This window comes from Muscardinus avellanarius (genome assembly GCF_963383645.1).
Source record: "Muscardinus avellanarius genome assembly, chromosome: 9".
Classification (NCBI taxonomy): Eukaryota; Metazoa; Chordata; class Mammalia; order Rodentia; family Gliridae; genus Muscardinus; species Muscardinus avellanarius.
The window spans coordinates 22,014,800-22,028,839 of record NC_137795.1 but is presented as its reverse complement, the minus strand read 5'-3'; the positions used below and the strand labels follow the sequence as shown (position 1 = coordinate 22,028,839).

At 39.0% G+C, this 14,040-nt stretch overlaps 1 protein-coding gene across 2 annotated transcripts in view; it reads left to right on the top strand.

Moving 5' to 3' along the window:
* The window catches only part of AMPH (amphiphysin), a gene marked incomplete at both ends in the record, with an annotated part of 304,580 nt that overhangs the window by 228,838 nt on the left and 61,702 nt on the right, over positions 1-14,040 (top strand). For both annotated transcript variants that reach the window (XM_080701096.1, XM_080701095.1), the window contains one exon: positions 12,923-13,039. In XM_080701096.1, the coding sequence (XP_080557222.1) occupies positions 12,923-13,039 (117 nt within the window). The remainder of the gene's footprint in view (positions 1-12,922; positions 13,040-14,040) is intronic.

Sequence of the window (14,040 nt, the reverse complement as noted above, 5' to 3'; positions counted from 1 at the left end):
AAAAAAAATATTGTATATCCAAAGACAATGTAAACAGAGTTAACAGTTACTAATAGAATGGGATAAAATATTTCCAAATGCTATATCTGAAGGTATATTAATATTCCAACTAGAAATCCTAAAAATTAACAACAATAAAGGCAAACAATACCCTTTACAGATAGGTAAAAGACTAACATAAGTAATGAATCTCCACAGATAACCAATCTTAGTTGTCTGTTGGATGGAAAATCTTGTTTCTCTAGTTCTGATGTGTGTTACCTATTTCTTCTTTATAGATAATCTCTTTGAGTATTTTTTCTAGTGCTGGTTTTGAAGACATAAATTCCTTCAGTTTCTGTTTGTCATGGAAGCTTCTTATTTCTCCATCTAATTTGATAGAAAGTTTTGCTGGGTAGGAAATTTTTGGCTGGAAGTTGTTTTCTTTCAAAATTGGGAATGTGTTACTCCAAGCCCTTCTGGCTCTCATAACTTGGTTTGGGAAGTCTGGAGTGATTCTAATTGGTTTGCCTCTGAATGTCACTTGGCCCTTTGCTTTTGTTGCCTTTAAGATTCTCTGCTTGGCTTCCACATTGGTCATTTTGACAATTATGTGGCGTGGGGATCCTCTTCTTCGATCCTGTCTAAAGGGAGTTCTATACGTTTCCTGGACCTGCGTATCAACCTCTTGCTCTATGTCTGGAAAATTTTCTGCTATTACTTCCTTTAAGAGATTGTTGATCCCTTTGGTTTCACTTTCTTTTCCCTCCTCTATTCCAATTATTCTTAGGTTAGCTCTCTTAAAATGGGTCCATATTTCTTCAATATCAGATTCCTGCTGCCGGATAATTTTTCCTAGATTAGAAACTATGCGTTCATTTTTGGAATGATCATCTTCTAAGAGCGAGATTCTGTTCTCCATGTGGTCTAATCGGTTGTTTGTGCTTTGAATTGAGGCCTTTACTTCATTAATTGCATCCTTTATCTCTTTTTGGCTCTCTCTGAGTTCTTTTCGAAGCACCTCTATTATTTCTACAGTTATTTTCCTGATTTGATCTTCTAGAAATCTCTGATTTTCTGTTTTATCGGGTTCTGATGTTGTGGGGTTGTGAGCATTCATTGCTCCAGTATTATTCCTCTTTCCCATGATTTCGGATGTTTGTGCCTTCTCTGGGTTCTTCCCTTGGGTCACTATGACTTCACTTAAGGTGTTCTGGATCTCGAGTCAGTAGTATCTCAGACCCCACTACTCCTTTACTGGGTTGTATCACAGAGTCTCCGACCCAGAGAGTCGATAGAGGCTGCTTTAGACTGTGGGGGGTGCCAGGTTGCATGTTCTCCTATGGTGTGATATCACTGCCACCGCCCCTCTCCCACTGGGTCAAGTCCCAGTGAGTACAGTACTGGGATTTCTCCACTGTGGCCCACAATTTGACTCACTGTTCTTGAGTACGCAGATGTAGCTCTACTGAATCGGTGAATTCGGGGCTGTTGCTGCCGGTGGCAATATGGCGCCGCTGCTACGCCCTCGGCTATGGGGCTGGCGTTTTTTTTTTTCTTGGTTTTGATTTCCACTCTGAATCCCTGCAGCGTGTGCTGAGCTCAGCCACTGGGAGCTTTAGATGCCCTCTGCGCCGAGAAATCCCGCCTGGCTGTTCCGCAGCGGCTCCCCTCGGCTTGCTGTGGCCATCCCGTGAATTCGCCGGTGCCGCCAGCAGTATGGCGCTGCTGCCGCGTCCTCAGGTGTGAAGCTGCGTCCTCAGGCGTGAGGATCTCCTCTGTGGCTCTGTTCTCAGTCCGCTTTCTCTCTGGAGCCTGGTGATTTTTTTTGTTTCTCTGGTGATGTTGTTTTCTGGCTTTGAAAGGCGCTGATTTTGTGGTAATGGAGATTTGTTGTTAGCGGGGCTCTTAAGCCCCGCTTTTCTGGGTCGCCATCTTCCCGGAAGTCCTGTTGTGATGTTATTGGTAAAGAGTTTTTATAAATGTATATTACATCAAGTTTGACCATACTGCCTACATTTTTATAGCCTTGCTGATTTTCTTTCTAATATTTCAAGTATTGAAAAAGGGGTATACTTATAGTTAGATTCTTGTACAGAGTACCCGATTGTGTTCTGCTTTTTAAATTCAGTTTGATAATCTCTTTTTATTGCATTATTTATGCCATTTTTATACAGTGAGTTTTAAATCTACCACTTTGATTTATTTTTTTATGCTGGAAAGGGTTATTATTATTTTTTTCCTTTAAAATTTTTTTATTGGTGCATTATATTCAAACATCATATTGGGGTAAAAAAAACTTGTGTGTACAAGCATGTACACATCGCTGATTTAACCCCTTCCCAATTCCCACCCCATTCTCTCCCTGTCCCTCCTTCCCTTGCTTGGCTTAGTGGTTGACTTCTATATGTTTAAGTACATTGCATATTTTAGAGATTTCCTCTTCCCCCCTCCTTTCTCCTCCTTTAGATTGTCTTGTTTGCTCCTCTATAGGACTTCTTTTTCAAGAGTTCCTCCTATGACCCATTTCTCCCTAACTCTCACTTATTAGGGAAAGCATCTGATTTCTTATTTTATGTGACTGACTAATCTCACTTAGCATAATGTCCTCCAGTTCCATCCATTTCCCTGAAAATGATGTAATTGAGGTTTTTTTGATGGCTGAGTAAAATTCCATTGTGTATATATCCCACAGTTTTGTAATCCATTCATCTGTTGATGGACATCTTGGCTGGTTCCATAGTTTGGCTATGGTTAATTGGGCAGCTATGTACATAGATACACATGCATTAGTTTGGTAGTTTGGTTTCTTTTCTTTTGGGTAGATACCCAGAAGTGGTATTGCTGGATCAAATGGTACATTTGTTCCCATTCTTCTGAGGATTCTCCATACTGTTTTCCAAAGTGGTTGCACTAATTTGCAATCCCACCAACAATGTCTTAGAGTTCCCACCTCTCCACATCCTCGCCAGCATCTGTTGTTGTTTGTGTTTTGAATGATTGCCATTCTTGTTGGAGTTAGGTGAAATCTCAGGGTAGTTTTGATTTGCATCTCTCTGATTGCCAGTGATGTTGAGCATTTTTTCATACATTTATTGACCATTTGAATTTCTTCTTTTGTGAAGTGTCTATTTAGTTCATTTGCCCATTTTGTTATTGGATGCTTTGTTTTCTTAGTGTTGAGTTTCTTGAGTTCTCTGTATATTCTAAATATTAGTCCTCTATCGGAGGTATAGGTGGCAAAAATCTTCTCCCATTCTGTTAGCTCTTGATTGAGGTTCTTGATAGTTTCCTTTGCTGAACAAAAGCTCTTCAGTTTCATGCAATCCCATGTAATGATTCTCCTTTTAATTTGTTGTGCCTTTGGGGTCTTGTTGAGGAAATGTTTATCTGTGCCTATGTGTTGCAGTGTTGGACCTATGCCCTCTTCAAGGAGTTTCAAGGTCTCTGATTTAATTTCCAAGTCTTTGATCCATCGTGAGTTGACTTTTGTACAGGGTGAAAAAGTGGGATTAATTTCCAATTTTCTGCATATGGTTAACCAGTTTTGCCAACACCATTTGTTAAAGAGGCTATCTTTTTTCCAGTGTATGTTTTTGGCCCCTTTGTTAAAAATCAATTGGCTGAAAGTGTGTGGACTTGTTTCTGGGTCTTCTATTCTGCTCAATTGGTCTATATATCTGTTCTTTTGCCAGTACCATGCTGTTTTTATTACAATGGATTTGTAGTATAGTTTAAAGTCAGGTATTGTGATTCCTCCTGCGTGGTTTTTGTTGCTGAGAACTACCTTGGCTATTCTGGGCTTTTTGTTATTCCAGATAAATTTAAGGACTGATTTTACTATGTCTGTGAGGAATGATCTTGGTAGTTTAATGGGCATTGCGTTAAATCTGTAGATCACTTTTGGGAGGATGGCCATTTTAATGATATTTATTCTGCCAATCCATGAACATGGAAGGTCCTTCCATCTTCTAAGATCTTCTTCTATTTCTTTTTTCAGTGTTTTATAATTTTCTTTGTAGAGATCTTTTACCTCCTTGGTCAAGTTTATTCCTAGGTATTTTATTTTTTTGTGGGAGATCCTGAGGGGAAGTGTTTTCTGAATTTCTTTTTCAGTGGATTTATGGTTGGTGTACAGGAAAGCTTCTGATTTTTTAAGATTGATTTTGTATCCAAATACTTTGCTGAATTTGTTGGTCAGTTCTATAAGCCTTTTGGTTGAGTTTGTTGGGTTTTCTAAATATTGTATCATGTCATCTGCAAATAGTGAAAGCTTGAGTTCTTCTTTTCCTATTTGTACTCCTTTGATTTCCTTTTCATGCCCTATTGCTCTGGCTAGAGTCTCTAGTACTGTATTGAAGAGAAGTGGTGATAATGGACATTCTTGTCTTGTTCCAGTTTTTAGGGGGAATTTTTGAAGTTTTTCCCCATTTAATATGATGTTGGCAGTGGGCTTATTATAGATTGCCTTAATAATGTTGAGATATGTTCCTTCTATTCCAATTCTCTGCAGTGTTTTTATCATAAATGGATGTTGAATTTTATCAAATGCTTTATCAGCATCTATTGAGATGATCATGTGATTTTTGTCTTTGATTCTGTTTATATGATGAATTACATGGATTGATTTTTGTATATTGAACCAGCCTTGCATGCCTGGGATGAACCCTACCTGATCTTGGTGTATGATTTTCTTGATGTGGTTTTGAATGCATGTTGCTAGTATTTTGTTTAATAGTTTTACATCCAAGTTCATCAGAGATATAGGCCTGTAGTTTTCCTTCCTTGAACTGTCTGTATTTGGTTTGGGTATTAGTGTGATTTTGGCTTCATAGAATGTATTTGGGAGAGTCCCGGTTTTTTTCTATTTCATGAAATAGTTTGAGTAGTATTGGGGTTAGCTCTTCTATAAAGGTTTTATAGAATTTACTTGGGAAACCATCTGGTCCTGGGCTTTTCTTTGATGGTAAGCTCTTTATTGCTGTTTCAATCTCTTTGATTGTTATTGGTTGGTTTAAGTGTTCTATATCTTATTGACTCAGTTTATGAAGGTTGTATTTATCTAGGAAGTTTTCGATTTCCTCCAGTTTTTCCATTTTGTTGGAGTATAGTTTTTCAAGGTAGTTTCTGATAATCCTCTGGATTTCTACACTATCAGTAGTAATGTCTTCTTTTTCATCTCTTATCTTCATAATTTGGGTTGATTCTCTCTTTTTTTTTTTTTTTTTTAGTTAGGTTGGCTAGTGGTTTATCAATCTTGTTAATTTTTTCAAGAAACCAGCTTTTGGTTTTGTTGATTTTCTTTATTTTTTTTATTCTTTATTTCGTTAATTTCTGCTCTAATTTTAATAATTTTCCGTCTTCTGCTGGATTTGGGGTTCAGTTGTTCCTGCTTTTCAAGGGCTTTGAGGTGTGTCATTAGACTATTTATTTGAAGATTTTCTGTTTTTCTTATGTGAGCACTCAGTGCTATAAATTTTCCTCTTAATACTGCCTTCAAAGTGTCCCAGGGGTTTTGATATGTTGTATCTTTATTTTCATTTGTTTCTAGAAATTTCTTGATTTCACCTCTTACATCTTCTATGACCATCTTTTCATTCAGAAGTGTGGTGCTTAGTTTCCACATGTTTATGTTGTTTCTCTGGGTCTTCTTATAGTTGATTTCTAGTTTCATTCCATTACAGTCTGAAATGACACAGGGAAGTATGTAACTTTTTTTTTTTTTTTGGTGGTACTGGGGTTCCTGGAAGCCCTTCTACCCCTGGGCTTCACTCCCAGACCCTTTTTTTTTTTTTTTTTTTTTTTTTTTTTGGAAACAGGGTCTCTTAAGCCAGCAAGGCTGGCTCCGAACCAGCGCGATCCTCCTGTCTCAGCCTCCCAAACGCGGGGATTACAAGCGTGCGCCACCACGCCTGGCTAAGTATGTAACATTTTTAAAATTTGCTAGTGCTCATTTTGTGTCCCAGGATGTGATCTATTTTGGAGAAGGTTCTGTGAGCAGCTGAGAAAAATATAAACTCCGCTGTAGTTGGGTGAAATATTCTATATGTGTCCAACAGGTCCATTTGGTTAATGGTGTTCTTTAGTTCTGAGGCATCTTTACTGACCCTTTGTCTGGAAGATCGGTCTAGTATTGTGAGAGGTGAGTTGAAGTCTCCCAGTATTATTGTGTTGGGATTTATGTGTGACTTCATGTCACAAAGAGTTTTATTTATGAAAGTAGCTGCCCCTATGTTTGGGGCATAGATGTTGATTATTGTTATTTCCTCTTGCTGGATTATTCCTTTTACCAGTAAAATGTGACCTTCTTTGTCTCTTCTAATAAGTTTGGGTTTGAAGTCTAACTTGTCCGATATCATAGTTGCTACTCCTGCTTGTCTTCGAGTACCATTAGCATGGATTACCTTGCTCCATCCCTTTACCTTGAGTTTGTTCCTATCTTTACTTGTAAGGTGTGTTTCTTGTAAGCAGCAGATGGATGGATTCTGGCTTTTAATCCATTTTGCCACTTTATGTCTTTTTATTGGGGAGTTGAGGCCGTTTACATTCAGTGTGATTATAGAGAGATAATTTTTAATTCCCAACATGTTAAGATCTTATTTCTGTTTGAGATACTGTTTATTCTTCTTTGCTTAGTTGTCTGCTGGATGGGAATTCTTGTTTCTTTGGTTCTGGCATGTATTACCCATTTCCTCTTTGCAGTTAATCTCCTTGAGTATTTTCTCTAGCGCTGGTTTTGAAGACATAAATTCCTTCAGTTTCTGTTTGTCATGGAAGCTTCTTATTTCCCCATCTAATTTTATAGATAGTTTTGCTGAGTAGGAAATTTTTGGCTGGATGTTGTTTTCTTTCAGAGTTTGGAATATGTTACTCCACGCCCTTCTGGCTTTCATGACTTGGTTTGGGAGGTCTGGAGTGATTCTAATTGGTTTGTCTCTGAATGTCACATGGCCTTTTGTTTTTGTTGCCTTTAAGATTCTCTCCTTGGCTTCCACATTAGTCATTTTGACAATTATGTGGCGTGGGGATCCTCTTCTCTGATCCTGTCTAAAGGGAGTTCTCTAAGTTTCCTGGACCTGTGTATCGACCTCTTGCTCTATGTTTGGAAAATTTTCAGCTATTACTTCCTTGAAGAGATTATTTATCCCTTTGGTTTCACCTTCTTTCCCCTCCTCTATTCCAATTATTCTTAGGTTAGTTCTCTTAAAATGGGCCCATATTTCTTCCATGTCATATTCCTGCTGTCGGATTTTTTTTTTCTAAATTAGAAACTATGCGTTCATTTTTGGAGTGATCATCTTCTAGAAGTGAGATTCTATTCTCCATGTGGTCTAATCGGTTGTTTATACTTTGAATCGAGGCCTTTATTTCAATGATTGCATCCTTTATCTCTTTTTGGCTCTCTCTGAATTCTTTTCAAAAGTCCTCTATTATTTCTAAAATTATTTTCCTGATTTGATCTTCAAGAGATCTCTGTATTTCTGTGTTATCAGGTTCTGATGTTGTGGGGTTGTGGCCATTCACTGCTCCATTGTTATTTCTCTTTCCCATGATTTTGGAAATTTGTGCCTTCTCTGGGTTCTTCCCTGAGTCACTACGAGTTCACTTAAGGTGCTCTGGATCTCGAGTCTGTGGTGTCTCAGTCACCACTACTTCTTTACTGGGTTGTATCGCAAATTCTCAGACCCAGGGAGTCAATTGAGGCTACGTAGACCGTGGGAGGTGCCAGGTTGGGCGTTCTCCAGTTGGACGTTGTGACTATGGTGTGATATCTCTGCCACCGCCACTCCCCCACTGGGTTGGACTGCTAAAATCTCCGACTCAGGGAGACTATCTGTGCAAGTCCCTGGGCGTGCAGTACTGGGATTTCTCCTCTAGGGGCCACAATTTGACTCACTGTTTTTGGGTGTGCTGATGGAGCTATAGTGGACTTGATGAATTCACAGCTGCTGCTGCTGGCAATATGACACCACTGCCACGCCCTTGGCCGTGAGGCTGGCGTATTTCTTTTCTGGTTTTGAGTTCTGCTCTGAGTACCTGCCAGGTGTGCTGAGCCCGGCCCTTGGGAGCTCTAGATGTTCCCTGCGCCGAAAAAACTGCTGACTGCCGCCCGGCTGTTCAGCAACTGCTCACCTCAGCTCGCTGTCCACCCCTCCTCTCTGGAGCCTGGTGGCGGGTCGAGTGCGTTGGTCTTGAGCCGGCCGGTGAACTCGCCGCTGCCACTGGCAGTAAGGCACTGCTGCCGTGTCCTCAGCCATGAGGTTGGCGTAGTTCTCTGGTTTTGAGCTCCGCTGAGTCCCTGCGGGGTGTGCTGAACCCGGCTCTTGGGAGCTTTAGACGCTCCTTGCACCAGAAAAACTGCTGACTGCCACCCAGCTGTTCAGCAAGGCTCACCTTGGCTCGCTGTCCACCCCTCTTCTCTGGTGCCTGGTGGCTGGTTGAGTGCGTTGGGCTGGAGCCGTCCGTTGAACTCGCCGCTGCCGCCGGCAGTAAGGCTCTGCTGCTGCGTCCTAGGCTGCGAGGCTGGCATACCTCCTCTCTGGTTTTGAGCTCTGTTCTGAGTCTCCCTCCTCTCTGAAGCCTGGTGCTGCAAGGGAAGATGTAGCCCACGCCGCTCCATGCCGTGGCTCCGGCTGCTCCGCGCTGCTGCTCCAGCTGTTCTGCACCGCGGTGGCCACGGCACTGCGGCCTGGTTTCTTTCTCGTGTCTCATTTTTCCAGCCCTCTTTTTCTCTGTCCCTTGTATTTACAGTTTTTATTTCTTTGCTGATGGTGTTTTCTGGCTCTGAAAGGCGCTGGTTTTGTGGTAATAGAGATTGGTTGTTAGCAGGACTCTTAAGTGCCTCTTTTCTCCATCACCATCTTCCCGGAAGTCTCCACTTTGATTTCTTTATCTCATCTGTTCTTTACCTTTTGGGGGATTCATTGAGCATGTTTATTATTTTACTTTCTTTTCTTTTCTTTTCTTTTATTTTTTGAATTTTTTTTTTGGTGGTACTGGGGTTCCTGGAAGCCCTTCTACCTCCGGACTACACTCCCAGACCTATTTTTACATTTTTATTTGGAAACAGGGTCTCCTAAGCCAGCGCGCGCGGCTGGCTTCGAACCTGCGCTATCCTCCTGTCTCTGCCTCCCAAGCGCGGGGATTACAAGCGTGCACCACCACGCCCGGCTACTTTCTTTTATTTTTATTTTAATGGTTGCTTTAGGGTGTATAGTATGCATTTTAATATATCACAGTCCACCTTCACATGGTGTTATGCCATTTCAGATATAGTTTAGGAGCCTCACAGTAGTATATTTCCATTCTTTTTTTCTGTTTTTTGTGTTATTTTGGTCATAGGTTCACTTTTACCTATTTTATAAACTTCATATTACTTTGTTATTTTTGCTTAAGCACTCAATTATCTTTTAAAGATGTATAAATGATAAAAACATTCTTCAAACTTAATTATGTAATAATCATTTCTGGTGATTTGCATCCATTTTATAGATTTTTATTTCCGTCTCATATATTTTCTGCCTACAAGATGTCCTACCAGAGTAAGTGTAATGTAGTTCTAATGATGATAAAGTATTTCTGCTTTTGTGTGTCTGAAAAAGTATTCACTTCATTTTTGCGTTTTAAAAATATTTTTAAGAAGCCCAGAATTCTAAGTTGGCAGTGTCTTCCTCTCAGAACTTTAAAGATGTGCTGTACTGTTTGCTATCATTAATTCTCCTGAGAAATCGTATTCTTTTGTTGTTCATCTTTAACTGACATGTCTTTTATTTTCCAGCTTCTTTCAAGAATTTCACTTTAGCACTGGTTTGGGGATATTTGAGCATGGGTGGATCCAGCTGTGCTCCACGTCTCCTTCATCTTCCTTGGATCAGTGGTTACTACAGGCTATACTTTTCAAGGCAAATAGTAAAAAAAATAAAAGCAAACTTATAGTGCAAGCACATTTCAAAACTTTCTTGCACTACATTAACAATATACATTGGCCCAAGCATGACACATAGTCTACTCCAAGTCAAGGAGCAGAGAAGTAAAATCCATTCATCATAACAAGGCGAGACATGAGAATATGCTCACATTATATACCTATCCTAGAAGAGGCCTAGCAGCTTCATGATAAACTTAGATATCCCTACAAGAACATATCTCATGAAACATAGCACAGGAGATTATTAAAAATGAAAATATATTCCCATAGGATGACTTTCTTCCACTCTGGTTTCCACAGCTAGTCTTCTTTCTTAGGAGAATATTCCAAGGACACCTCTTCCAGTCTTTGGTGGTAAAATAATACTTTCACCAAAAGCTTTTGAATTAGGACAAACCAGATCCACTTTAATGCTAATGTAGATGAAAGGGATGGGAAAAGATTAGTTTTTCTCTTGCTGTGTTGAGGAAATTATATAGCACTGTTTCAACATACAATAATGGAGTTATAGTACTTTTCTGCCCTTCTAATTAGCAGTACCACATAAACAGGCAACACTTTTGTGCTCTTTTGTATCTGTCAAAATACTTTTTAATATGTGTACCTTCAAGGAGAACTTAAAAGGTCAGGGGGGTTAAAATTAATAAAAGTTGAGCCTGAGGAAGCCATACACACATTTTGGAGGCAATCAAGTGAATATTTTGGATATTTGATGGCAATAATTTTACATAGTCATGGATAATACCTTGTTATTAATAATGTTACTTAACATTTTTAGTAGCTTCAGTGCATGTTTTGTCTTTATTACTCATGATAATTCTACTAGGTATTACTACCTGCCTTTTATGCATGAAGAAAATGAAGTTCAAAGAAGCTGAATTAATTGACTAGAGAGAAATACCTAGCAAGTGGCAAAACTGGAATGTGAACCCATACTTTTCTAAATCACGTCCGAGGATAGCCCATTATAGTATAATCCTCTTTTGATTCTTGATCTCTGAGTTTACATTTGAGCTTCCTGAAGGGTATTCATTAGACTCATAAGAGAATGAAGTATATTTTTGTGGCCTAAATTTGCTTGGTGACTTGTCAAAACTTGGAAAAATCCTCTGAAAATCTTTGGGGTACGTATTTGAGAGCTGTGAGACCAGTCTTATGAACAGCCTGGGAAGTCCTTGGAGCCAGAGGCATTCCAATGCAGTTCTTTCTCTGCTCCATTGCAGCTGGGGACACCAGGGCAACAAATGACCTCACTCAACCCACTTACTCCTCTTAGTGGGGGGGGAGTGATGCTATCTTGTTCTTGGTTTTCTGTAGGAATTAGATTAAGCAATGAAGATTCAATGCAGCTTGAAAAATAAAGTATACCCACTGCTTTAAAGTCAAAAATAGTATTGTCATATTAGAGTACATTAAAGTTTATTACTGTGGGCATAATTTTAATACACATCAAGTTATTAAAGCAGTGCCTTGTATATTATCAGTGTGTAAGTTAAAAAAATATAATTTGTACTGATACAAAAATTGACAAAAAACAAAATTCATGCAAATCTTAAATAGAGGGCAAGAGAATCCAGTTTGTGGTCATAGTTCTTACAGAAAGGGGTTCCCAGAAGGGTTACAGAAAGGGTTTCACATTGTCCTTATGAAATTTTTGTGTGTGTGTGGTACTGAGGGTGGAACCCAGGGGCTTTCTACCTCTGGGCTTTACTCCCAGACCTATTTTTATGTTTTTTTAAATTTGGAAACAGGGTCTCACTAAGTTGCTGAGAGCCCCACTAAGTAGCTGAGATTGTCTGAACCTGTGTGATCCTCCTATCTCAGCCTCCCATGCATGAGGATTACAAGCATGCACCACCACACCTGGTGTCCTTATGAATTTTTTAAAAAATATTTGAGGACTAATCATGATGCAAATAGAAAACTCAAGAATAATAGCTTGATATATAAGCAGCTTCTTTCTATAATGAATATAGTTATGCTGATTAAGGGGTTATCCATTAGTCCCTCCCCCCAACTTTTTGTGCATTTTAGGTTTTGAAAATTATTATTAAAATTGTTAAATTATTTTTTATTTTATTTTATTTTAACAATTTTTTATTGAACATAAATAGTATACATTTAAACTATATTTGGTGCCCTCTCCCCACCACCCCCATTTTCCCTTCCCCCCTCCCACCAATGGTTGTCTAGGTTAACATGTTTTATTCATAATTTTACACATGTTGATTTGTAGACCCTCATTAATCAAGATCAGCCTTCCTTCTCTCCTATCTTTCCATTCAAACTTTGCTGGTATTTCCCCTCCATTATCTGGAGTCCCACTGGTATCCTTTGTGTTTCCTAGTTTGGGCATATTAGAGGAAACATATGTACCTTCTCCTTCTGTGCTTGGCTGATCTCACTTAACATAATGAAAGCACTGGAGAACATTATGTTAGTTAAATTATTAAATATTAATGAAAATAACTCCTATTCATAAAAGAACTTGCTCCAAATATCTCTATTTACTACTTTACCCATTGGTTTGACCTTTCAACTTCCAAATAACAAAATGTTAAAAAAAAAACAAAGCTTATATCAAATACCAAGTACACATAAATTTAATCATGTGAAACTGATCCAGATTCCTTTCACTGTGATCTAGTTTATTGAAACTAGCTGAGCTCTGTTCTTTACTGTTTAATTTGAGATTGAGTTAGACCTACTCCAAGCCCAGGTTGGTTTTCCTGCGTCACGAAGCCACAAGTATACAAACAAATGTTAATGTTTTGTACTATAGATTTTTTGGTTATCAAAACAGGACTTCCATTATATTTTATTTGACTTACCTTATTTATAATCCAACAATATTTTGGAAGGCTCATTTTGCATTGAATATTGGAGGCATAGTTTTCTAGTATCGCAGCATACTTAGGGAGAGATTGAATAAGAATATTAGAGGAATTGTACATGGGCCATGTCATCCACACTTATCAGGTTCAAGCTAATGTATGGTGTGCTTTGTTTTAACAGAATGAAGTTCCTGAAGCAAAGAAGGAGGAGACTCTGCTGGATCTGGACTTTGACCCTTTCAAGCCAGAGGTGGCACCTGTGGGTTCTGCTGGAGTGACTCACTCACCTATGTCTCAGGTATCAAGTGATTTTAAGATGTTTGGAGGTGGTATTTCATAAACTTTAATAAACTCATAAAGTAACCAATAATCACAGTCCCTTTCAAGTAACTTTATCTACATTGCTTTTTGGTTAATAAATATAATAGGAAAAAAGGGTAGAAAGAGGGACTTTTTAATGCCAAGTATTTTTTAACATTTATTTATTTATTTATTTATTTATTTATTTATTTATTTATTTTTGTGGGACTAGGGATTGAAGACAGGGTCATTCTACCTCTGAGCCACACCCTCAAGCCCTTTTATTCTTTGTTTTAAAACAGGGTCTCACTACATTGCAGAGGACCTCACTAAGTTGCCAAGGTTGACTTCAAACCTGTAATCTTCCTGTCTCAGCCTCTCAAGTACTGGGATTACAAGTGTGCACCACCATACCCAGCTCAATACCAATTGTTCCAAACCTCCTCAACCATTAGCTTTCCCTTCCCACAGAGCTAGCATAACTATACATTCCTATTTTCCCAGTAATCATCTCTCACAGAGTCATTAACAGTGCCCCCATTTCTTCTCAAAGATGTCTAGGTTTGGATGATAATGTTTTATGACTTTTCTAAATAAATCTCTTTTGGCTTTCAGCTTACTCTCCTTCCTGTTTTCTCTACTTTTCTTCCTCTTATTCTGCAAGTTAAGGCATGTTTGAAATGACCACGAGATTATGCCCCAACAGAAATGTTTTGCTATCTCCATAGTTCTAAACTTGATAGTACTGTGCTCCTCCTCCACTCTGGGCCTTGTGGCACCCCCTCTGTAGTCCTCATTACCATTTGACTTGAGCTGGCCTTGCTTACCTACTCCAGCATATTCTTGCTCTTCATTTTCTGACTCTCATTTCTTCTCTGTTTCAATAGTTGTTGTATTACAACAAGATTCTCTATTAGGGACACCAGTGGCAAGCACTCTAATGACGTGTGGGCGATTCCGCTGGAGTACAATTACTTCATAATTGTCTCTACTAAGTAG